This window comes from Pelecanus crispus, chromosome 26, assembly GCF_030463565.1.
Source record: "Pelecanus crispus isolate bPelCri1 chromosome 26, bPelCri1.pri, whole genome shotgun sequence".
Taxonomy (NCBI): Eukaryota; Metazoa; Chordata; class Aves; order Pelecaniformes; family Pelecanidae; genus Pelecanus; species Pelecanus crispus.
Window position 1 is genome coordinate 1,421,640 of NC_134668.1, and position 24,852 is coordinate 1,446,491.

At 59.0% G+C, this 24,852-nt stretch overlaps 1 protein-coding gene across 4 annotated transcripts; it reads right to left on the bottom strand.

Annotated features, from left to right (window-relative positions):
* Positions 1–3,357: 3,357 nt before the first annotated feature.
* IKZF4 (IKAROS family zinc finger 4) lies at positions 3,358–24,318 on the bottom strand. 4 transcript variants are annotated; one of them, XM_075724954.1, is made up of 9 exons: positions 24,289–24,318; positions 24,129–24,183; positions 19,483–19,614; positions 17,604–17,708; positions 12,376–12,636; positions 11,761–11,928; positions 5,606–5,755; positions 4,390–4,521; positions 3,358–4,082 (listed from the first exon to the last, which is right to left on the bottom strand). In XM_075724954.1, the coding sequence occupies exons 2-9, from the start codon at positions 24,166–24,168 to the stop codon at positions 3,358–3,360; spliced, it is 1,713 nt and encodes a 570-aa protein (XP_075581069.1). In that variant the 5' UTR covers positions 24,169–24,183; positions 24,289–24,318. The 4 variants fall into 4 exon arrangements, with proteins under 4 accessions (XP_075581069.1, XP_075581067.1, XP_075581068.1 ...); XM_075724952.1 differs by lacking the exons at positions 19,483–19,614; positions 24,289–24,318 and having other exon boundaries at positions 24,129–24,178; XM_075724953.1 differs by lacking the exons at positions 17,604–17,708; positions 19,483–19,614; positions 24,129–24,183; positions 24,289–24,318 and adding an exon at positions 12,729–12,756.
* Positions 24,319–24,852: the final 534 nt, after the last annotated feature.

Consider the following 24,852-nt stretch of genomic DNA (forward strand, 5'->3'; position numbering starts at 1 on the left):
ATCAGGGCTCATAGGGGGGACACTGAGTGTCCCGCCCCTTAGGGGGGATCCCCAAATGTCTTCCCCCCCCAGCAGGGACCCCCAGTGTCCCCCCCTCACACCCCGGGGAGGTCCCCAAGCCCCCCCAACTCTGGGAGGAGGGCCCACCACCCCCCTGTCCCCCCCCATTACTCATGGGGGGGACCCCAAATGTCCCACCCCTAATGGGGAGGTCCCAAGTGTCTCCCCCCACCCCTAGAAGGGACCCCCAGTGTCATCACCCCCCCCGGGGGGTGCCCCAGCATCCCGCCCCCCCAAGCTCCATCCCAACTCTCGAGGGGAGCCCACCATCAGTGCTCATGGGGGGGATCCCGAGGGTCCCCCCACCCAGAAAGGATCCCCAGTATCCCCCCCCCCCATTGCAGGGGGGGTCCCCAAGCCCCCTCCCAGCTCTGCAGGGAGGACCCACCCCCCCCCCAGCGCTCATGGGAGGGACCCCAAGTATCCCCCCATCCAGAAGGGAACCCAAGTGTCCCCCCGCCATTGCGGGGGGGTCCCCAAGCCCCCTCCCAGCTCCGCAGGGAGGGCCCACCCCCCCATCCCCGCCTGTGCTCATGAGGGGACCCCAAATTCTCCCCCCCACCCCTAGAAGGGACCCTAAATGTCTCCCCCCACCCCTAGAAGGGACCCCCAGTGTCCCCCCCATCCCGGGGGGTGTCCCCCAGTGTGTCCCCCTCACACCAGGGGGGGTCCCCAGTGTCCTGCCCCCCCAACTCTGGGGACCCCCCCCCACCCTGCCTTCCCCCCCGCCCCAGCGAAGCGAACCCCAGCACCCTGCCCCCCCCCCAGAACCCCCCACCCCACAGAAGGGAGGCGGTGGGGTGGGGGTGCTGGGGGTGGCGTTAAATTACTCCGGTTTATTTATAACAGACCTTCAGCCAGTACAGTACAAAACTTACAGTAGTAGATCTCGTTACACAAATAGGTAATTACAATATCTTACAGATACAAAAGCTCCTGCGGTCACGGAGGGAGGTGGGGGGCGCGTTTTTCTTTTTTTTTTTTGTCCAAAAGCGAGTCTAACCTCACAAAAAAGGGAAAAAACCCAAGACGACAGCAAATCCATTAACGATATACAAATGAAAACTCGTTAGAAAGGAAGGGAGGGCCGGAGCCGGGGGGAAGGCCGGGGTATTGCACATCATCGTTTGTTCTTCATACATCTGATTAAAAAATATAGATATTTACACGAGTAAAGCGACCTGGAGTTTTACAAAATTCCTACATTTTTGTTTTAGACTCTTTTACAGTTAAAAGAAAAGAGACGGAAAGAGGGAAAAAAAAAAAACAAAACCCAAAACCCAAGAGCGGTCAGAAACTGCAGAGCTTCCATTTCAGTTTGTAAAAAACCCTTTTTGGGTTCGTTTTGGTGCTGCGGGGTGATGGGGGGGGGGGCTCCGGCTTCTTCTGCCGGTGATCGGGCGGGAAGGGGCGAGCCGAGCCCCCCGGCTCAGCCATCGCCTCTCCCCACGCAGCAAGAAAGGGGAAAAAAAAAAAAAAAATTAATAATAATAAAAGAAAACGGGAAATCGGGGCGACGGGAGCTGCCGCCGCGTGAGGTGGTTGTGTTTGTGTCCGTAGAAAAAGGAACAGCCTTTGGTTTCAACCTCAGGAGAGCCCCCGGGAGCGGCTGCTGCTGAGGGGCGTTTTATGCATCCTGGGCCTGGGGGGGGAAAGCAGGGTCCCGTCCCCCCCCCCCCATGGGGTGGGGGGGCTGCGGCCGGGGGTCCCGGCTGCTGCTGGAGCCGCCAGCACCAAGGAGGCAGCCGGTTCCGCCGCGGCCCCCGCCTCGCGCTTTATTTTTGGTTATATTGGCTGCCTCCCTGGCCCCGCTAAATCCCTCGTGCCAGGGGACCCTGGCCCACGGCGGGGGGGGGGGGTCCCCAGCTGCGGACCCCCACTCCCCTCGGTGTCTCGCTCCCAAAAACCAGCCGGCTCCCGGCAATCTGCCCCCCGGAGCCCGTCCCAGGGGAAAGGGGCTCAGCAGATGACACCCCCAACCTCCCACCCCTCTTTGGGACCCCGGGGCGGGGGGAGCGAGGGTCCCGGTGCCGGCAGGAGTGAGGGCAAAGCTCCGGCGTTCAGGGCGCCGTCGCCCCGATTCCTCCCTGCAAGCGGGAGCGGGGCAGACGCTGTGGGAACAGAAATGACACCGGACGGCGGGGAGACCCCACCGATCCCCCCGGGAATGCCGGCGGGAGCAACCGCGCCCGCCAAGGCTCTGGGGGCAAGGGGGAGCGAGGGTTTTGGGGGGGGGGGGAGCCGGGTTGGGGGGTCCGGCGTCCCCACCGCCGGCGGGCAGTGTGCGGGGAGCAACCCCTGCAGCAGAGCGGGCTGGAGATACTGGCCTGTGCCGAGGAAGAGGAGGAAGAAGAGGAGGAGAGGATCCCAGACAGCAGAACGGAGCCGTCACCCCGACGCTCGCCAGCTTCCTGGCTTACGTTTCCTTCATTTAAAGCGGAGCGACGCGGACCCCCCGTCACCCCCCGCGCCGGGGCCAAGCGTACGGGGGGGCTTCAAACGCCACGGGAAGGAGCAGCCGGGCAAAACCCAACTTCACCGACCCGGCCCCGCCGGCACAACCGGCCCCGCGGGGAGGCGGGGGGGGTCCCCGCTTTACGCTCCGCGTATTTAAAATCATTAAAGCTCGGGGCGCAGCGGCCCCCCGCCAGGCAAGGGGGGCTGGGGGCTGACGGAGACGGGGGGGGGAGTCCCGGGGGTTTTTTAGCACCTAATCTGAGGTTCGCTTCGCCCAAGAGCGGGAACGGGCAATGCCGGGCTCGCACCAAGGAAAGGGCTCGGAGCTCCGAGGCTGGCACGTTGGCCCCCGTGCCGCGGCGGAGAGCCGACCGGGACCGGGGCGGGAGAGGGAGGAGGATAAGTCTCAAAAATTCGAGTGAGACTTTAGGGAGGAAAGCAGGCGGGAAAGAAAAGAAAAAAAAAAAAATAAAAAGAGTTATAAAAAGAGAAAGTAAGAAGCTCAATAAATAACAGAGGGAGGTGAGAGAGGTGGGGGGGGAAAGCACAAAAAAGTCCGTTAATATTTAAATAACTCCATTTATAAAAAGGCAAATTGTTAAGAGCTCCCCCTCGTCGGGGTTGGTTTGTGTTTTTTTGTTTTCTTTTTTTTTTTTTCAGTTATTGATTTTTTTTTTTTTTAAATATTTTTGTAGCCAAAGTCAGTGCAAAGGAGTATAAAAGAAAAACCAACAGTTCCATGCCCTAAGGGTGGAGGGGCTGAGCTAGAGACAGAGGAAGAGTCGAGGGCGGGCTGGGGTGGGGGGGAAAACGGGGAGAGGAGGGAGCGGTGGGGGGTTTTTAGCCGACTTTATGCTCGCCCCGCACTATGTGGGAGGAGAACTCGTACCGGTCCTGGCTGTGGTAGCCACAGATGTTGCATTCGAAAGGGTCTCTGAAGCCGTGGCAGCCCATGTGGATGGTGAACATGACGTGGTCCAGGAAAAGGATGCGGCAGTGCTCGCACTTGAAGGCCCTGATCTGCTCCCCGTCCTCGTTGACCACCCGCAGGGCTTCTTTGGCGGAGCTGGGCGTGGAGCGGGCGGCCGGGGGTCCCTCCGGCAGTTTGGGGTCCTCTTTGGCGTAGGCTGGGCTCTGGCGGCTGCTGGCGCAGTTCCCCGCCGGCAGCTGCGAGCTCCGCTCTTCGTGGTTGCTCTCCGTGTCCGTCGAGTCCTGGCAGCCGTTGGTGGGCGATACGCCCTGCTCCCGGCCCCGGTACACCACCTGCACCCCGTCCGGCACGTCCTCGTGCCCCTCGGCGGCTTCCCGGCTCCCCGGTATCTCCAGCCGACCCGGTAGGGGCTGGATTTGGGTGTAGACGGAGCTGATGACGGGGGTGACTTCCGAGATGCAGTTTGTGGGGGGGAGCCGGAGGGGACGAAGATGCTCCCCCCCCATCAGGGACAGGGAGCTGCCGTAGGAGGGGTCGAGGGGGTGGTGGGCCGAGACCATCTCCACGTCCTTCTCGAAGCCGGAGTTCACGTCGAAGGGGAGGTCCGAGAGGGTGAATCGCATCTGCTTCTCCCCTGCCGGGAAGGAGAGCGGCGTCAGAACGGGCAGGTTTGGGTTTGGGGTGCACCCCCACACCCCAACACCCTCCCCGACGTCCCCTCCCTCCCCAGCGCCGTGCGCGAGACCTGCCCCATCCCGGGATCGCGGGGATGAAAGGCGCTGTGCGAATGCCAGCCGCATGCCCAAGTGCAGTCTCAGCTCCTCGGGGCGGGTCCTGGCCAGGTGCTCGAGCCCCCCTCCAGCGACCAGGGGCTCCCCCCCCACCCTTCTCCCTCCTCTCTCCTGTCTGCCCGGGAAGCAAGGGCGGGGAAATCCCCTTACCCACGAATTTCTGAGGTGTCGATCGTTTCCGTTTGGTGAGGCTGTTCGCCAGCCGGTCAATAAACGTCGGCCGATCGGACGAGGGGTGAAGCAGAGAGTCCGGCACTATCTCCAGGTCTCGCATCTCGTCACCTGGCAAGACAAGGGAAACCCGGTTCAGCCGGCAACCGCGGGACGGGGCGAGAGGGACGGGCACGCTGCGACCCAGGCCAGAGACTCCGCAGCCAGCGCTCGAGGCACGCCGCTCCTGCCCTCTGCTAGCTGGGACGGACCTACGGAAAGGCTCCCGGGCTGCCTGCTCCAGGCCCAGAGCTTACCCCGTCGGTGAATCGGTCGCAGGGGAGCGCCGGCAGCCGGTCCGCCTCCCTTCTTCATCGAGCTGGGCCCGCTCCTGCCACTTTGGGGAAGAGGAGCCGGCTTCAACGGATTGAAGTGCCCTCGCTTTTCTTGCCGGCTCTCAACCCCGGCCTGGAGAAACCTGCCCCGTGTCGCTGCTGGCGAGGGCAGCTCCGCCATTCCCCTGCCCCGCAAGTTACGGATCATCCGGTTAAAGTGTCCGGGCAGCCTTAACCGGTGAACCTCGCCGTAAGCACCGGTGGTTCGAGAGGGACCAGGTCTGGCTCCAAGAGGGTGAGGAGCCAGGAAGGCTCCGGCTTTGGCTCTTTGCCAGGGCGGGGGGTCTGTCTGCAGGCTCCGAGGAGGAACCAGAAGGTGCTTCCAGGCCACGCGGCACCCGTTTCAGACACCGGCCCCCGGGGTAAATCCCCTACATCGCAGTGGTGGCGTAGCCGTGTTCTGTTATTTACAGAAAAACGCTCTTGGTAGTCCTTGCACTAGAAATATGGGCCAAGGGTGTGTTTCGATTCAGGGGGCTTTGAAATTCGGCTGGCGGCGAGGGGAGGAACCGGGGAGGTAACCCTTTGCACTTGCAGAGCTTTGCGGCATTAACCATCGCACACGCATAGCACCTTTCATCCCACGATCGCCGGGGCGCGGAGAGCTCCGGGGCTCACGCTCTCCCCCACGCAGAAACCCCCCCTTTTTCTAACGGGAAGGACATCCCCAAAGCTCAACCCCATCAGCCAGAGACGGGGCTGGAAAATGAACCCACACCCCTCATTTCCCACCCTGCCGGGACCCCTCACGGTGTCCCCAGAGCCAGGGAAGGCAGCGGGATCCCGGCCCTTCCCCGACCCAGCCGCCCCGCGGCACTGACCTTGCTGGCTGGCCAGCGACTGCGGTTCAGTGTTCAGACTCTGCAGGTAGTTGTGGCACCGCTCCTTGTGCTCCTCCAACGTGCTCTGCTGCTTGTAGCTCCGGCCGCAGTAGTTGCACTTGTAGGGCTTGCCGACGGTGGGGGAGGAGACTGCAAAACACGCAAACCAGAGCCTGGCCGTAAGAACAGACATCGTGCCCTCGCCGAAGAGCCCGGGAAAGGGCTGGACGTGCGTCGACGGGAGGGAAAAGCGGCAGGAATCGGTCGACGGGGAGCATCGCGGCGGGGCAGTGACCCTCGCCGTCAGCCCACCGCGCTATCTAGCCGTGCCGCGGAGAAAGGACGTCTCCGGCACGTCTCAAGCAACGGTTTCCAGAGCTGGGAGCAAGAGCTGTGACTGGCAGCTCTCAGCTTCTCCCTCAGCCTTCCTCCTGACCACCATCAACCCCAAACGCAGCTACCGCATGCACCCCGGCAGCTTGACGATTTGCCTCCTCAAACGCCTCTCCCCGCCGGAGAGCCGCAGGAGATAGGCTGGACGCTCCTGGATTTTGATAGATGGTGAGCTCCGAAAAATAAATCACAATTTGGCCAAATACATAAATGAAAACACCTCAGACTTGGCTTTTACCTGTGCTCTGCTCCCAAGACACCAGTGATACAGGTTTCTAGCAGCTGTCTGGCCAAGTTATGCACCTCCACATAAACCCTCGTGCTGGAAGCCCCGATGGCAAAGGCAATATTTAAGGAGGGCAGCTGGATCCCCCAACTTTTAAAACATTTCTAAGCGTTCCTTCACCCTCCATTCGCCACAAAGTGCTCGGTGGCGGGTTGCTGTGCAGAGCGTGCATGCACACCCCCCCCCGCCCCAGATTCGTGATAAGACACTCGCCAGACACATTTTTATTCTCATCTCTCCCAATTTTCTCACTTCTGACTGAAAATCACCAAAGCCACCCAAGGTCAGCGTTCAGCCTTGCTGGCCGGCGGCCGCCAGACAAAGGAGAGCGGCCGCCATGTGCTGCGGAGCCGGGGGTGCCGCTCGCGACAGGCTGTACGCACCGCGTTATTATCTGCACGTTTTAACCGGCAGACTACTTACAAGGAAAAATCGTGACCCCTCCCGAGGGGAGATGGTATCTCTGAACCCCGTCGCAGTTTCCATCGCGCCACGAGGCCGCTGTCTGCGCAGGGGATGGGGAAACGCAAATGCTGACACGGGGGTTTTGTGCCGCTCGCCGGGTGATGGCTAATTAGGTGTAATCGCAGCGGTACCTGGGCAGCAGACCAGCCGACATCCTTCGGGCACGGGGGAAAAAGGGCAAAGCAGTCCCCACCCCATTAAATGGTCTGGGGCCGGGGCGGGGAAGGGATCCCAGCTCCAAGGGAGCTGCTGCCGCAGGTTGATCACGCTCAGATGCCTTTTGGGGGGAGGCAGCTCGTTAGGCAGCATCTTGCTAATGGGCAAAAAAGGCAAGCGCGGGGAAGCAGAGCCGGAGAGGAGGGTGGGCTCTGCAGCCCCTCGCACCCCTCCCCAGGCACTCAACCAGGATGGAGAGCACAGCCCCGCACGCTCTTCTCCCCGGCCATCGCTCTCACCCGGGCGCTTGCCTCCCGAACCAGGCAGGACACCAAATCAGAGCCGAGCCACGCTGGGGAGGGAGACATGGTCCGCCAGGCAAGAGCCGGGGACCGTGGCATCCGGGAGAAGCCCAAGAGCTTGCCATGCCCCTGCCCCACGGGGCGGGGAGGCCGGTTTTAGCAGTGGGGCAATGCCCCGAAAGCGTCCGATTTTGCTGGAAGCCGGAGCCCGTTGCCCTCCACCCAGGATGCGCTGGCAGGGGCATCAGCCGGCCCCGTGACAGACGCTCGCCCCGTCGGGCTCGAGGCTCGGGGAGGAGCGTGCTGCCTGTCGAGACGCGCCTGGACCAGGCTCTTTCTGTTCCTGTCAGATTTAAGGGGTTGTTTGGGGGTTTTTGCAGCTTGTGGTTTAACCTTTAACTGCTTTTTAAAAAAAAAAAAAAATAAAAAATCACACACACATTTGCAGGCTGTAGGTGAATTCGCGTTTACCCCCCGCCCCAACTTCGTCACTTGGATTCATGTGAAGCGCTTTGCGCTGCGGCTCGGAAGCGGGGCCAGCACCTCCTCCTGCGACAGCTTGCACCGGGCCCTGTCCAAACACCACCGCGGCAGCCCCAAACAGCAGTGGTCAACGAGACGACCGGCCGCGTCCACACACACCGTACCCCTGCCCAGTCCCAGCCTGGCAGCTCGGAGAAGCCTCAGGCAGATCTGGGAGTCCAGGAGCCACCGTGGATCTCACCACTGAAGCTCCACGTTAGAAATCAACCCGGAGAAGGCGATGACAAGTGCAAATCTCTCCTCCCAGCCCTCCCCAGGCAGCAGCATTGTTGCAGAGCAGCTGAATATTGGTTTACTCCGGTCCCAAGGGAGGCGAGGATGCCACTAGCCTCCGAGTACAAACACAAAAATGCGCGTTAGGAATTTACTCCTCAAATCTAGCAATTTAGATGGGAGAGCCTCGACTTCAAATTCCATTACGTCTCATTAATCTCCATCACTCGCTCAGCTTTTAAAGTTAAGAGTTCCCCAAACGGCTCGGTTTTGTTACTCCTAAACAAAACCACCACCCAAACCCCTGCATGCGTTTGTGCTTCACAAAGCCTCCCCTGACGGCTGCGTTGGGATCGGGGTTGGCTTTCCCAGCCAGGAAGCTCCGCATGAATACCCTGAAGTTATTTCCTCAGGATCCAGCCTTCCCCTTCCCCGTCTCAGCCCGTGTTTCGGGGTGCTGGGGACAGCAGGACATGGAGGAGCCTGGGACCTGGGCTTCGCCCGACCGCGCTGGGATCGCTGCCTGGGGACATGGGGACCGAGCCGTCCTCCTGCCCGCACACCTCGGCGGCGAAGGCCTTGTTCCCAGCGCTGAGGCTCCTCCGGGCTCTGCCCGCGCCGCAGCGATGCCCTGCCGCGGGGGTTTGCTAAGCCTGCGCCGGGCTTCCCCTCGCAGGGGCTCGGCTACGGCTCAGGGACAGGGTTTTATGGCAGCTGCAGGACAAGGACGGAGGCTCTGTCCCGAGCCGGGCTTTGCCTTGGCGATCAGTCGCTTTCCCTTTTACTCCTTAGCCTGTTCTTGGAAAAACATCATCATTTACCCACCGACACGTGCTCGTGTCTCGGACGGACTCGGTCCGTCTGTCACATAACGCGAACGAGAGGCTTCCAGCAAGCAGCGAGGTCTGTTTAGGATCCCCAAAGTTCTTCACCCACGGAATACCCAAAACGTGAGCGAGGGGGGACGTTGTCCTCGCTGCCGGGCCCCACCAGGAGAAGTTCCTTCCGACCAAGCACAACAACCAGAAAGGCTCCCTCCGAACACAAGCTCCAGGTTCGTTTATTTACTGGGCTGCGAAGCGGCGAGGACTAAAAAGGAGGGAGGTCTCGAGGGACCGGCAGCTCGTCTCAGCTGTCCCGGGTGTGGGCTGCAGCTTCTGATCTATTTCGGAGCAACGCAGCGTGTTTGATCTGGATTTTAATACCTCACTTTTTTGGACAGCACATCTTCCAAGATGAAAGCTCAGCGTCCCTCATGGGGATGGCATGAAACACACATGCCTCTAGTTAAGGCAGAGGGAGGGAAAGCCAAGCCCCACTGCCTTCCACCCAGGCAGGGTAACCGCTAGACTTTCGCCTGTGAAATCCACATTAAACGAAGGTTTTCTTAGTAATTAGCTCCCATAAAGACTAATTTTTGTTTGATATGTTGCGAGGGCTTGTCCCATTTCTGTGTCTCTTGACTGAAGGACTCCGGGCGACCCTTTGCATGCCTGGCAGCGGGGAGACGTCGGCACAGCTCTGCCAAGGACTCACTTCTGGACGCTCAGCGAGGGCGAACGGGGTGGATGGGCACAACCAGAGAGGGGAATCTCGACCCACAAGAGGAGACGTGACCAAGGAGTCCAGAAATGACCCTGCATCCCTGGCTCTGGACGGTTCGGGGACCCCCGAAGCACATTAATTAGGAGAAAGCCCCTGTGAGCATGAGGTGGGCTCGGAGCAGGAGCTCACCAGCCACGTGCCCCTCGGTTCGGGTCTGCGCATCCGCCTGCACGAACATCTGGGCTTCCAGCGAGTCGGGGTTCCCGGAATGGGGCTCAGCCATGTAACACCCCAAAACCCCACACTCCAACACGGAGGGGAAGGGGAGAGTTTAAACAAAGCAAAGAACAGAGACCTTCCTGATGGCACTCTGCTCCAGACACACCAGAAGATCTTTTTCAAAAATCCAGGAGCCATCCCAGCTTCAGAGCACCCGTCCCCTGCCAAAAAACCCAAGTGCTGAAGGTCCCTGGGCAGGGGCTCGGCAGCAGCACCCTGAAGGGCGCAGGGTAGAGCCGCCGGCGAGGCGAGCTGGTGGCGGACGGATGCCAAAGCCCTCTGCTCCGCCACGCGGTAATTCCTCCCCGAGCCGACGCAGCGCTGCCCAAGATGGAGCGCGGCTCGGCGCCGGCCGAGCTGCTGCCGCTCGGAGCAGCTGTGGGCGGGAGGGGAGGAAAGACGGATGATGCTGATTGCTCCAGACTGAAGGACTCGTGTCGGGAGAACTGAAGGCCTCGAGGCGGAGCGGCCGCGGCTCAGCTGGTCCCAGCAGCCGCTTCGGTGCTTCGTGGGGAGCCGGGCTGCCGCTGGCTTTCCTCACCCTCGGGAGGAGACACAGGCGCTCTTTGCTCTCTAGAGTTAATGACACGAGGGTTTTGCCTCCAACTACTGCCTTCTTGCTTTTTTTCCACCCCCCCGCCCTTAGAGATAAGGAAAAAATATTGGGAAAGGATTTCTTTGGCACTGCTCCCCATTAACTGGCAAAGCCCGAGGCCGCTAACCTCACTTCCTCCCCCGGGGCAAAACCGACTCTTTCCCGATCACCTCGGTATTGGAAACAGCACCCGCTGCCATATTCCGGCCAGGCTGGCGAACCAGACAAGAGACCAAAAAAGTTTTACGCTGAGAAGCAGCTGCTTTGTCCAGAGACAAAATATAATGGATGGGAAGGCTCCTGCAAACCCCCAAAACCTCCTCCTGTGCAGGCACCAGGCGAGAACCAACAGCCCCGTTCCAAACCTGGCACCTCGCTCCAGGGGTCAAACTGCCCAGATTCTCCTCCGGCATCTCCAGAAAGTCTCAGATGTGTGGGACAGAGATGACAAACTCCCAAAAGAAACAGCAAAGCGGGAAGATTCGTTCCCAGCAAGACGGGAGCTTAAACGCAGAGCATCGCGCCCTCCCACTGAGAAGGGCACAGGGCAGAAACCTAAAGAAAATTGGGGGTCTTGGGCCAGGTTGCGAGGGGGGGAGCAGGTTTCTCGGCTCCTGGGCACGGCTGTGATGAGAAGAGGCTCATCAGGGGACAGGTTTCTTCCTTCAAGGAAGCACACGACACTCATTTCCACAGAGCACTCGAAAGGTTAGAGTCACAGGTGTTCAAAGCCATCTGCGTGAACTTTAAAAGCCCCGGCAGCACCACAGAAACACGCTGGTACGCAAATCAAGGGAAAACGATCACAAACCAGGGGGCCGGCGGGCGTACTTCACTCCCACCCATGGCCCCCGCCAGCTGTTACATCACGGAACCGGAGGGAGAAAAACCACATCTCAAATGTCATATTTAAAAAGGACAATGTCAAAACAACACACAAACAAAACCCCTCGGCACTCATTTGCACTAGGGCAGGGCACACCCAAGGGCGGGACCTATCTTGACTCAATAAAATCTATTAAACATTTATCTTTTTTTATAAAGAGATGCAATAACGCCCCAGGAACGACTGGAACACGGCGGCACAAAGCCCCGCAGGCACCCATCAGGTCACCGGATTTCCCAGACCATTAACCAGGCAACCTGCCCCGGGCACATGCTCTGCCTTCGGCGGGTCGGCTCTGCACCGCGGCAGCCCCGTAGCGACTGCAGCGAGCCGGGCGCCGATAGCGGAGCGAGTTTGGCTGCTGTCGTTTTGGAGCTCGAAGCTGGCAGTTTTGAAAGCTGGGCTCAAATCCCTGGTTTTGTACCACCATCGTGAGTTCCCTCCCTGCACTCCTCCTCCCTTCCCAGCCCGTGGCTGGCCAGAGCTACCCACCAGAGTGCGTTCGCAGGTGGCCGGTGAGCGCATCCCTCCTGCGGCAGGCGTAGTTGCAGAAGGGACATTTGAAGGGCTTCTCACCAGAGTGCAGCTTGATGTGACGCAGGAGGTTTCCCTTCTGGGTGAAGGAGGCTCCGCACTGGTTGCAGTGGAACGGCCTTTCTCCTGCAAAAACCAGAGCAGCGGGTGAAACTCCTGCTTAAAAGCATTTTCGAAGTCTGCAGAGGAGCGGCTCTCAAATCAACAGCCCGGGAGACCAGAAGCATTCGCAGGTTCAGCAGTGCTGAACACGTTTGAGAAGGAAAGCCCTGGGTTAATTACCAAATGCAGTGCTCTGGATGTGACCTCTAACCAGGGGAGTGACAGAGCTGCTGCCGGAGGTCGGACAGTGACGAGGAAAGCCCAGCTACACGCACTTCCCTGGACTTTTCCTCGCTAGCACCTTCTGGCCGCCATCACGGTGGTCAGCATCTTAGACCTGACACCCATCTCCCATGGCATCTGTGCCCACCAGCCAACACAGGCTTGCCGCCCGGCTTTAGAAATTTGCTTCCCTCCAGCCCATCCTGCCCTTGCCCCGGCAGCAACGCCGGCCTCGGGGCTGCCACTCACCAGTGTGGCTGCGCTTGTGCACCATCAGCACGTTGGGGCCGATGCACACCATTCCACAGATGTCGCATTTCAGCTTGCCATTGGGCAACCGAATGCCCCCGGGGGAGTGCGGCTCCTGGCCCGTGCCGTCGCAGTAGCCCAGGGGCTCCGAGAGAGAGTCCTCCACGATCACACTGTCCTCCTTCTCGAGCATCCGGTCATCCTGTGACAGCAGCCGGCTGGCTTCCTCATCGCTGTACATCTCCACCTTGATAGAGTTTGCTACGAGGAGGCAGAAGGGATAAAACAGTCAGTGGAGGAGAAAAAAGCTTTTAAGTTAAAGAAGTTCGGAGCACAACTTAGGCAAGACTTACTCCTACAAGAAATACTGTGATGCGTTAAGCGATTTGTCTGCGATAAACGTACATCCTCTTATTTTGTTGACTACTCAAGAACAGATACCAAAGACGGATCGCACGAGGTTACGGGCCGGATGGCTTGTTTGCACACCCCAAAGATTACTGCTCTGCATCCCGCCGTGTGAGGTGACTGACTGAAGAAAAAGACATTTAGCTCCCTGGATTCAAAGGCAGAGGGGGAAAGAAAAACCACTCGTGCTTTTAAAGTACTGCAGAGGAAGCAAAGACACCAAATTTTGACTCTCTGAATCAGTAAAGGCTCAAAATCCACGGGCACAGAGAGTCTAACACGAGCCTCTTGGACAGTCAGCAAAGCTCGGCTCGCTAGAGAAGCCACTGCTTCACCGCAAGTTTTCATCTTTGCTACACGACCTGGGATCCATCAACTATCTAAAGGCAGAAAAAAGAAACCGAACAGGACGGTGCTGCCTGAAACCACCCCCCCTGCCCCAGGCACGCTGATCGCCGCAGCCCTGCCTGCCCCGGCTCGGGCCGGGCTCCCCGCAGGCAGCTCTGCCTCTTCCCCTTCCCTCAACCGCCAAAGAGGCTGCAGGAATCGCGGCAAATGCAGGGAGGGGACACCCGTGGGGTGGCATCCAGGCACCGAAAACCCGGAGAAAGCTCATGTGAAATTTAGGGAAGCGGACGTGAGCGATGGCAGGGACCAGGGCGAGGTGCCACAGCCAAGGGCTGGCAGCTCCCGGGAGCAGCCATCCCGCAGCGTTTCTGGTCCAGGCAAGAGCAGAGAGAGGGCAGGAGCCGGAGGGACGGCACTCAGGACGCCCACCAAAGCCGGACGATGGAGGGGCGCGGGGCCAGGGCCGCAGGTGGGTCTCCCTGCCGCAGCAAAGCCCCTGGGGTTTCCCTCCCCGCTGCTACCTTTCCTTCCTCCTGCAGCACCAGGAGCGGAGGCTGGCGAGGGGATGCGCCAGCCCTGACCTACATTCCCGGCTGCTCTAATGATCTGTGGAATGCCACAAATCAAACACTCCCCGAGACGACGGCGACCGCTCCGCTCCCACTGCTGCCAGCAAGCTCTGTGGGGACAGGGAGAGGGAAGGACAGGGGAAACCTCTCCCTCTCCTCCCTCTGCTACCTCCTGATGAACTTGTCCACCCAGATCCTGCTAGCTTCCTCCCTCGGCCAAGCGTCCGAGCGGTCGTCCCACCTCACGACGCCAGCCGTACCCTCTGCTCGAGGGAGAGCTGCCGCCGGGACGCCCTCAGCCTTGGTGAAAAGTCGCCTGTTCGGAGACCCAGTCTTTAAATGATCAAACTGAAAAGTTTCCTCCCACTTTAAGCCATCGCCAGCAGCCGGGAGCAAGAGGGAATCCCCTGGGAAGGCTCCCCGGCACTCTCCGGCCGGGGATGGCTGCTCCTCGGCCGATCGCACCCGCTACCTGCTCCCGTAGCGCTGGTCCTGGCAGGCCGGAGGAAGATGACGATGGAGTAAAGTCGAATCCAGGTCACCCACATGGCCATGCACCGAGCCCACAGGCTTAAACAAAATATTTACAGAATCCCTTTAAATATCAGATTCTTATTTCTTCCATTTAAAGCAGGAGGCTCTTCCCAATCCCTTAAGAGGAGAACTGTGGGGGCTGGAGGAAACTGAACTTTATATACACAAAGGAGACTCTGCTGCTGCCCGGAGGGTAGGAGATTGCAGAGTCCAAGCTGCCTTGTGGAGACAGGCGTGAGAACGGAGCAGACTGAGCGCAACCACACAGAAATCCCAGCAGCTTCCAGATCTGGTGCTGACTCGACCCCTGGGGCTCATTCAGCTCTTTGTGAGAGCGTGAACGCTCACCCACGGGCCGGGGATGCCTGCGGCACGCCGGCAAACACAGCGTACCAGCCGAGGGGATCCGAGAAAACCTTGGTAACATCCAGGGTACCAAACCAGCCGGAGGATTTGACCTTTAAAACCTTGCGGGGGGGTCTGAATAAACTCTTGCATGGACTGAGGCAGGGACGATCCTTCCCGGTGGGCGAGCAGGAAGGCTTTGGGTCGCTTACCGGGCAAGGAGGACGCGCGAACACCGGAAAGCGGAGACGGCGGCGGCAAGACGGTCCCGGTCCCGGGGAGACCCGCGCCTCCAGCTCCCCCAGGAACGGCGGAGACGCGGCCCCCGAGGAGCCGGGCCACGTGCGCGGAGAGGGAAGCCCCTCTTCCGCGCCGCCTCCTCCACCGCAGGCAGGAGGGCTCTGGCTCTTCCCCAGGGCTAGGTACAGCTTCGCAAGGGGGGATTAGCGAGGAGCAGCAGCATGGAAGTGATTCATCCGAGCCTGCGTGAGGTTTATTGCCGGGTGAAGAGCCCAGGAATTCTGGCTCTCGCTCCTTTCCTTCCCTTCCTGGATCCTCGCGGCAGACAATGCTGCCTTCCCAGAGAGGCTCCAGGCAACGTGAACTGTGCATACACCCGGCCTTGGCAATCGCAGGCACTTTCAGGCCGTCTGCTGAGCCACTGGCCAAAGCCACCGCTGGCTGCAGACTGGGAGGAGACTCCGCGGCTGAAGCATCCTTGCGGGGGGAGCAGAACTTTATTTATGCGTTGGCCGGTGCCACCGCGCTCCCCTGGGAGCATCCAGGAGACCCAGCGCAAACAGACGCCTCTGTGCACAAACACGAAGTGAAAAGCTCTTCTCTCGGTGGCGGGAGCTGCCTGGATGAGTTGACGTTTGCTGCACTTTGATTTTTCTGGTTGGGTTTTTTTTTGGTTTTTTGGTTTGGTGTTTTTTTTCCCTCCCATTCCCCTGGGGACTTTTTTTTTTTTTTTTTTTTCTGGGCATAGAAGGGAGGCCAACTATTGTTCTGTAATTCTCCTTTCAGAACCAATGCAGGGTCTGGTCTCACTGGAGAGAAGTCTCTGCTGGCAGAACAGGTTATATAATATTCTTGCTCCTCTGGGGCACGATGCTTGCTGGATGAACCAGCTGTGAAGTCAAGTCAGATCAGAGGCAATACCATCACTAGCATCCCGCTGTTAAAGGGGAAGGGATCGTTATTGTCCTTTCAGTCAGTCCACGTGCTCCGTTCCTTTTGCTTCTGATCAAGCGAAAAGGCTGCGTTACCTCTCAGAGCTGTCCTCTGCGAAAAAAGCCAAGATTTTATTTCTTTGCGGAGCTTCTAAGCGTTTTTATAGGGCAAATGTAAAATAAATAGCAAGTCATAAAAGGAAAAAATTGGCAACAGAGCTAATTCATAACGTTACCCCTTCTGAAAACGTGATTTTTTTTGGCTTTATTTTATCCTGGTTCGGAAAGAGCAACTTCAAATGCCAGGACCTACCCAAGCACCTAACTGCTGGAAGCCCACGCGGATAAATGACGAGGGAGTTTCTCTGCTACGGAAAAGCAATAGGCAACCGCACGCTGGAAGCCAGGAGAGAGGCAAGATCAGAGCAGCGCCGATCTTTTCGGTGTTGGTTGAGTCAATCTGGTAGACGACGGCCCAACTGTCAGCTCTTGAATACCGAAAGCGCAATTCAGAGCAGGACTTGCCAACTTATCTTCTCTCGGCGCTGCTTCTCTTCATGCGTCAACACGACTTAGTGGCACATACGGCCCGTGGAAACTTGACTGCTGCCCCGAGAAGGCTGCGATGCAAATGGCATCTCTGCAAGTTAGGCCTGTACCAGCCGTCCCGGGCTCACCCAGGGCCACGCCATTCCTCAGCGCGCAAGGGAAACGTCACATTTCCCATCGATCGCCGCAGCGAGCAACGGGAGCGGGCGGCATGCCATGACGAGGGACAGACTGCGACAACTCTGCAATCGGACCTATTTTACTGGGGGACGTTCTTAGATATAACGGAAAAAGCAGTTTCATTCATTTTAAATAAAAAGCACAGAATTCCATCAGTAGGCAGGGAAGGAGATGGAAAGTCTCATGTTGCAGACGGGAGATTCTTGGTCCCGTTTCAGGGTTAGTTCCCTGTCGGGTGCCAGCCTCCAGCTTGGCTGACAGCACTGTGCCGACGGCACTCTGCCGGGTGAGAGCGCGCGGAGGCAGAGGCACGGCCGGGCAAGACCTCGGGGGGCACGCACCCGCTCTGCGGTGCCGTGGCAAGGTGACAAGGGCCGGCAGAAGAGGAGTTTTCCAAGGAGCTCGCTGCCTCCCTGCTTCTTCTGCGCATTTCTTGTGGCAAAGCTGGTGCCTGAACAAAATGGCACAGACTGGCCAGGGGTAGGTGAAGGCTGGGAGCTGGTGGTGCATTTAAACCACCCTGCGGCATTCCTGGTGTATCTGAACGTGCCCAGAGGCTCTCCAAATCTCCCGCAGCTACACAAATAACTTCCCAACAGACTCGTTCACGCAGAGTTCTGCTGCTACGTGAACTGCCGTGCGCGCTGCAGATTTCCAACCTGCTCCAGCTACTACACGAGAGAAAGCGGAGCAGCTTCTCATTTCCCACCCAGCCATCTAGACAGATGTAAAAAAATAACTTATTCCAAAGCAACCAATGGCTCTGCAGCCCCTCCAAAACTGTGATCATTAAACAGTCTGGAACACTTAGTTGCTTGAAAGTCAAGGTGAAATTCATAACCAGAAGGAAAGACCCCGAGTCCTCGGCATCGCCACAGCCGACTCGAAAAACTCCGGGCTCAGCAACAGCCGGTGCCCAGGATCAGTAACCCAGCAGCTGCTCCATGCAGAGACCAACGCAGGGTTTTATCCTCTTCGGTCGGAAAACAAAGAGTCAGAGTCAGAGAGAAATCTGTCACAGCGGGAAGTCAGAGTTTATGTCACGCCTGAGAGAGTGCAGGGTTCGGGGACAAAACAGGCAGACCTTGGCATGGCTTTTTTCAGTTTAAGTCGGCGTACTCACCACTGAGAGAGCGGCTCGGGGAGGAGTGCTGGCTGTTGGGTGTGCTCACCGTGGGTCCCACAATCGCTGAGCTGAACTCCTTCTCCAGAGAGGAATCCCCACTACCTTTGGGAGGAGGGAAACACGAGTGAGTGATGCCTGAAGCACGGCTTGTGGGTTTGCACCGGCTTCAGCCCGCCAAGCCCTCTTCCCAGCACCTCTGCTTTGGAAAGGGGCTGCCGACGGGCCCTTTGCAGGGCTGGAGGACACGGCTTTTACCCCAATGGCACCATCTGCCACGCACACCGGCACGGTGTTAGACAGGAGCTCGGTGCTTTCTGGACCACAGTCCTCCAGCCGTGACCTCCTCAGACCCAAGAGCCCCGAGCCAGCGTCATGCCGACGGCAGCAGCACGCTTTGCTCTCCTCGCCGGCTTGCAGAGAGGTTGCAGAAGGGGAGAGGGGTCGGCATGCCACGCCGGAGGGCTCCACAGGAGCCCCGGCCGGTGCTGCAGTGCAAAGGTGCCAGCCGGGGGGGGAGCCAGGCAACCCCCCCATGCACAAACATCGATCCCCCGCCTAAACGACCCGTGCCTTGACCAGCCAGGCTGAGCCCAGTGCTCTGCCCGGGCGAGTGGGTCCCTTCGCCAGGCACCGGGGTCCCCCTCCCCGCCAGTCCGTGCTGAAGTGACAATTCCCAAGCAGAAGCTCATGTCCCTGGGAAGCCGAGCCCACCCCAGACAGACCCTTGCAGTCCCTGGAAACAGGCCCTTGCCCATTCACACTGGAAAGCAAATTCAGCGATACAGCTGCCTACCAGATCACCTCGAGCCCAAGGCATTTGCACAGCAGGCTAGACTCATTTTTTCCCCTTCGAGGGCTAGCAGGTTTCTGTTCCGGTGAGACCCGCCGGCTGCCAGCACGCAGAAAACCCCCGGTCCCCTGCCAGCCCCACCACTGCACGCCCAAGACCCGGGCAGCTGCCTGCAGCGGCCGCTCCTCGGCAATGCCGTGGGGACAGGGACAGCAGAGTTTCATGATGGAAAGTGCAGAAGCTCCGTGAACGCCTTTAGCACAGCTGGGAATGTTATTTCTAAATACTTGCATCTGGAGAAACTCTCCTCTCGGTGCTCCCCAGGCCCAGTTCATCCCATTGTCTGATGACTACTGGGACGCTGAGCTCATCGGCCTCGCTGAGCATGGGAATCATTTATGGTAACTGCCCTCGGTGAGACAGCATCTTCTAAATCGCTGCTCGGCTGAGACCAAGCTCGGACACTCCAGCAGCATCCTCACCCTTCCCAACTCCCCACGGGCAGCATTTTAAAGAGGTTTTTCTTTCCTCCTGGGGTCACAGCAGGAGAGACTTCGAGGACCCTTCCCTCTCCCCTCCCCACGCTTCGGCGAGGCTGGCAAGCTGCTGCCAGCGAGTTTGAGTCATGCGAAGCCTACGTGCGCTGCCAGCCACGGCAGAAGAGGTTAACGAGGAGGCTGAACAACGAGCTCCGCGGAGGAAAGCACCCTCCTGAGAGGGAGCTAGCCCCGTGCGTTACTCTACGGGCTGGGGGCATGTCTTGCTGCCCGAAAACCCAACAGCCGCTGCGTGGGGCTAGATCGACCCTCTCGAAGGGTCTCGGCACGTCACAAGCAGTGTCCTGAGCCTACCTCGCTCATACTCGCCTCCACGGGCATCTCGGAGGGGGGTCAGGCCTTTCCTTCCCTCTCCTCCCTGCCAGCACAGGGGATTTCAGACACCTATAAATCACCCTCTTGCCCAGAGCAACCCCCTGCACCCCTTCTCCTCCGCTCACGGAGAGCGAGCGGAGACGGCACAGAGTTATTTCAGGATCCTTCCCCCCACTCCCCGCCCTCCGCTCCCGTTTAACTCGCATTATTCTACCTTGCTGGAGATACCCTGGAGTGTTATCACAGCCAACTCCTTGGAAACAGCGCTGGAGCCCAGGCTGCGTGTGCATGTCTGCGTTGCTGGCAGGGCGCACGCAGCCACTCACCTTCCAGGAAGAGCAGATTCCTGGAAGCGAGGGAAACGACCATCATTTTACAGTCAGGCGGCATGGCAAGCGGGAACCGGGGCTGCGCTGCTCCCCGGCGCAGGGACAGGCGGCTGCAGCCTTTGGGGAGCACGGAGCCGCGCCGAGCCGGCCGGGGATGATGCTCTAAGGAGGGAGAGGAGGGAGCGGGCGGGGGACCGGGGATGCTGCGGGGTCTCTGCCCTCGCAACGCTGCCCGGGGGCTCAGCGACCAGGCACAGGACCCAAAAATATTGGTGGGAAATAGAGGATCTGATGACTGGAGGGAGACCAGCATCATCCCCAGTGTCAGCCTACAGTCAGCAATGGCTCATTTGGGCTCCGACCCTCCTGCACCGATAAGGGATGGGGACACCGAAGCCTCAGTCCTCAGCTCCAGAAACAGAGCAAAAACGTCTCATATTAAACTCCCCCAGCTACCCGGTGTGTCCGGACCCGGAGCACGCCAGAGGCTCAGCCCAGAGGAGAGGCACTGCACACCTTCCCAGCGCCCTGCGTATGCAAGCGTGTCCGTATCGAACGGCCAGAGCCCACAGCCACCACGCACGAGACCGCGGCCTCGCGCCGCGCTTGCAAGGAAATTTTTTTTTAGGCAGCATTTCCAGGCGAGCTTACCTTGGCGTGCGGTTCCCATCCTACAGAAAAAAAAAAAAACCAACCCCAAAACCCTTCCTGGTCCCGGGTTTAACCCTGAAGATGAGATCAGGGCTCACTAACAAAGCATCCAGGTGGTGCTGACAGCACGAATAACCCCGCTGCGCTGTTTTACAGCCTGTTCCCAGCTGCTGCCAATCTCCGATGTACCGGAGAAAGGTTAAAAACCCCAAACAGGAGTTTAAGTTAAACGTTAAGGAGAAAAAAAAAAGTTAATTTCTCCTTGGTCCTTTCAAGCATAAAGGCAGGGCATGGCATCCTGTTTTCAGCTCAAAGGTCAGCTCCTCAGCCAGCGAGCTTCATCCTCCGGACCCCAAAGGATCCTTCTTATCCCAAAGGATCCCCAATCTCCTTCCCACTGGAAGCACCAAGGGATAACCGAGCTGATCCTTGGCACCCAGCCCTGCCCGAAACAGGGGTCAGGCCAGCACGAACCTTCGCGCTGCCAAGAGCCTCCGCTCCCCCGGGAGGGATCGCTGTCGAAGCCACGCAGAGCCGCACGGACCTCAGCCAGGACCTGCCACCCCCCCCTTCCAAAAATCAACCCCACACACGGGGGACGGGGTTTTTCCTTCCGTGCAGCAGCGGGGCTGAGACCGGGACCCCCCGATAATGGCTCCTGCGAGCGGCTCGGAGCCCCGGGAAGGTGGGCAGGCTGCCTGCTGCCGACAGCGAGAGCTGAAGCGCTATCCCACCCCTGGGAGCAACCAGCGCCTGGTTTCGACAGTCTCTCAGCAATTTCCCCTCTCTGATAACTTTTCAGACTTGAGATTTCAGGAAATATTGGGTCACATTTCGTTTGCTCTAAAAAAACAAATGGAAACCTGAACGTCACGCAAGAGACGGTTCGTCTGTCTGTAGCCCAGTTATCCAAGGAGCCGACAGCGTTTAACCCTGTTCTCAGGTGCCCGGCACCCAAATAAAAGAGGGTAAAATGGAGGAGACCTGGGCTGTTTTGGGGAGCAGAGCACGGGGGGGATGGCCTGAAAATGTCCCCCGTCTTCCACCAGCCTCTGAGATGCACACACAGGGGCAACAGAAGCGGAGGCAGACCTCCAAAGGCGCTGGGCCATCCCGGGGAGGGGACGGGAGCGCGGGAGGGCAGCATCCCGCAGCGAAACCACGGCGGGACAGGGACCTGATCCCACCCTGCGTACGCGGGGTGTCCTCGGTCTGGGACGGGGAGGCTGATGAGAGGCTGCTCTGGTGCGGAGCTGTGCCGGCTCGGGCAGACCGAGGTGCTCAGCCCTTCTTACCATCTGCAAAATGGCGCCGTGCCGCCCAGCAGGCAGGACCCACACAAGCAGAGAGCAGCAAAGCCGTTGCCCGCGCGATCCGAATGCCCTTTTTTTGGGTTAAGTGTCTACAGAAGGATTTACAGCCTGAGGAGGTGCCGCCCGACGAACCAGCGCACAGCATGGAGAGGTCTCTTGCCCGCCTCCACCTTGTTCCTATCCCCTCTGCGGTAACGACTCTGTCTCTACCAGAGCTGTTTCAAAACTGACTTATTTTCCTGTGAAGAATTCAAAGGAGAAAAAGTATTTCACATTCATGAAGAGTTTCCGGGCTTTTGGTTACCTCGCTATTTGACGAACATGAACTTTTTCTTTTTTTAAGAGTTCGTTTTAATTAAACGTATTTCACAGAAACAAGTTTCGAGAGCGCTGCTGTTTGTTTCCTCTAGTCATTTCAGATCCGCAGCAGCTCGGTGACCTGAAGCAGCTAATTGGCAGGCCTTGACCCTGACCCTAACGATGAGCTGATCTTCGTTAGGCCTGCCCTGACCCCCAGGCCAGGCAGACAGGCTGGGCAGCACAAGCTTTGCTCCCCAAGTACCGCGGAACTCAAAAAAGAAAGCCCACCCTGGCCGGGATGGCCCCGCAGAGCTCCTGTAATGCTGCTCTTCCCTTCTTCCGTCCTTTAACCGTTCCCCTTCCCTCCAAACTCCAGGAGCCGCTTAAATCTTGGGCTCCCGGGACTTCCAGCGCTCAAAGCTCGCATGCACCCGAGGGGGACTCGGGCTGCACCGAGGGAGACAGGCTTTTTCCGTCGCCTCTTTTCAGACCTTCTTTCCGGGCTGCGGCACCTCCACGCTCGCGGGGAAACACGGACCTGCTGCAGGGACGGCGGGGAAAAGGGGAAGGCTCACCCATGGGACTCCCCGAGGAAAAGCAAAGCCGCAGCTCTGCGGGCGGCACGGACCTCGGCACCGAGTGCACCCACAGGCGCCCAAACGCCGCTGGAGGAGGGCGGCGAGCGCTGGGCAGCCGCGGTTCTGCCGAGCGAAGCCGAGGAAGCAGCCGCGTTCAGCAGGCAGCCGCCCTGGCACAGCGCGATGGGGCAGCTTCGGGGAAGCGTTTTGTTATTTAACGGAGACATCCTGGCAACCAAAGCCCGAGCAGCAAACTGCAGCCAGCGCCTCGAGAAGAGCCGAGCGCCTAACCCGAGCAGGGCTCCTCCAGGCATGGGAGGAAAGCTTCATAGAAAGAAGGAGCACATAATAGCTCCGAGGATGAACTTTGTCAGAACGGGCAGGATGCGAGGTGATTTATGCGAAGGGGCGTTGCGCAAGCTCCCCCGCGCAGCTCTGTCAATGCACCAAGTCCCGGCCACCGCAACCGCTCGTTAGAACAGCCGGGGTCCTCTCTCCCTTCCAATGCACTTCAACTTCTGACCTTCATCCCCGCTGAGCCATTCATCCCCGGCCACCCCGCAGCTCCCCCAGCTCGCAGGGCTCGCGCAGAGGCGTCCTCCCGCCTCTCGTGTCGCCGGGGCCGGATTAGGCAATCGTGAGAGTTTCTTCTGGCTTTGCCGCTTCTAAATCTACATCAGGTCTTACTTTAATCCCCCTCTTCTCCCGAGCTGACATGGACAAACTGAGGTGTTTTCACACTGCAAACATCAGCGTCCCAGAGATAAGAACAAATCCCACCAAGCCAGCTTTCACTTACAGCCCGTACCGGCTGCGAGCCGGGTTTCTGCAGGCGACCAGATAATCTAAATCCCCCCCCAGTGCCACCGGGATCCCCTCTGGACACGGTCACTGGGGCTGCGACCCCCAGCACGGCAGCTCCGGTCCGGGCGACCCCGCCGGTTACGGAGTGGTTCGGCACACCGGCAGCTTCCAGCACCCAGATGTCGGCCAGCCCCGTGCCGCCTCCCCCTGTCCCCACGGACATTTTATGGCTTTACGTCTGGAACTCAGCCTGGGTTTAATCTTAACGCACACCGATAAACAACAGCGCCGGACTTGGCAAGGCGCACGGCTGAGATCACCTGCGGGGGTCTTAAATATCATAGAATCCTAGAATGCTTCGGCTTGGAACATCACGCCGCTTCCAGCCGCGGGTTCGGCATCCCGGCGAGCGGGACTAAACCGCCCGTTTCGTGAGCACAGCCCGGAGCCCTGAAGGAACGACCAACCTCCCCAAGAGCTCCCAGCACCGGGACTGCGCAGCCATGGCTGGGAATACGTTTTCCTTTCAGCTTGCAGCAAGGCTTGAAATTTCATCTACCGCTGGCGTGCTGACAGCCGCCCACTGGATCGGCAGGTGAAGACACAAGCGCGTAAACTTCAGCGTAAACTTCCAAGGCTCAGCCGAGGTACCGTTTTTTAAATTAGCTGTTTATTATGCCATCGGCTTTAACGCTTCTCAGATACTTAAGAAACACCGCTGTTGCTCTGAACACTGCTCCTCAATGCTTAATCTGCGATGGTGACAGCAGCACAGCCTCGGGCTAAGCGACCGGGCACAGGACAGCTTATACCCAGAGGGTGAGACTCAGCACCTTAAAATATTAGCAACGCAAAATAGCGGGCAAAAATCAAGATCAGACATACCAGATATGTAAGATCGTCCATTACAGTCTTCTATATCCATCTTTAAGGTACTTTGCTGAAAGAGAAAGCAGAGCTCAGTCAGAGTTAGCCTCCAGAAGCTGCTCGGACTCTCCTCCAGTAAAAGTGCCCAACAGCTTCTCGGAGCAGACGAGTTACTCACCCCAAGTTCCTTTAACGCTGCTTTGCGGCCCTGGGCTTAACACCACCAACACCGACTTTACCATCAACCCCAGCAGACTACACTGATCCTCCCCGCCTGAGCGGTGCTTTCCGGGCACTTTCCAAGAGGAAAGCGAATGCCGATGCCAGCAGCAAGCGGTGGTCCCGGTAGCGAAGCTGCGACGCTGCGGACGAACACCACGGTAAACACAGAGGGTTTCGCCCCCCCTGCACGCAGAGCACCACCGCCGCAGCTCCGCGGCGTGCACGGGAAACGGCGTTAGCTCTTAAAGCCAAACCTGGGACACTTGGAGCGGGCAGAGACGGGAGAAGAGCAGCTGCCAGCTCCCCTGGGACAGCCGAGAGCTGCAGAGTCACCGCTCCGGACGGACAGACCGCCACTGCCGCGGCCCCGGGGAAGCGAGGTGTGCCAGCAATTCGCTTCTCCCACCCTGGCGAGGGGCCGCTGCTAGGAACCGACGCGCTCGCGCCCGACGCAGCGGTGGGGAGACGAAGTCTCGAGCGCGGGACGCACGTAGCTGAAGCACTCGGCTTCATTTTATCA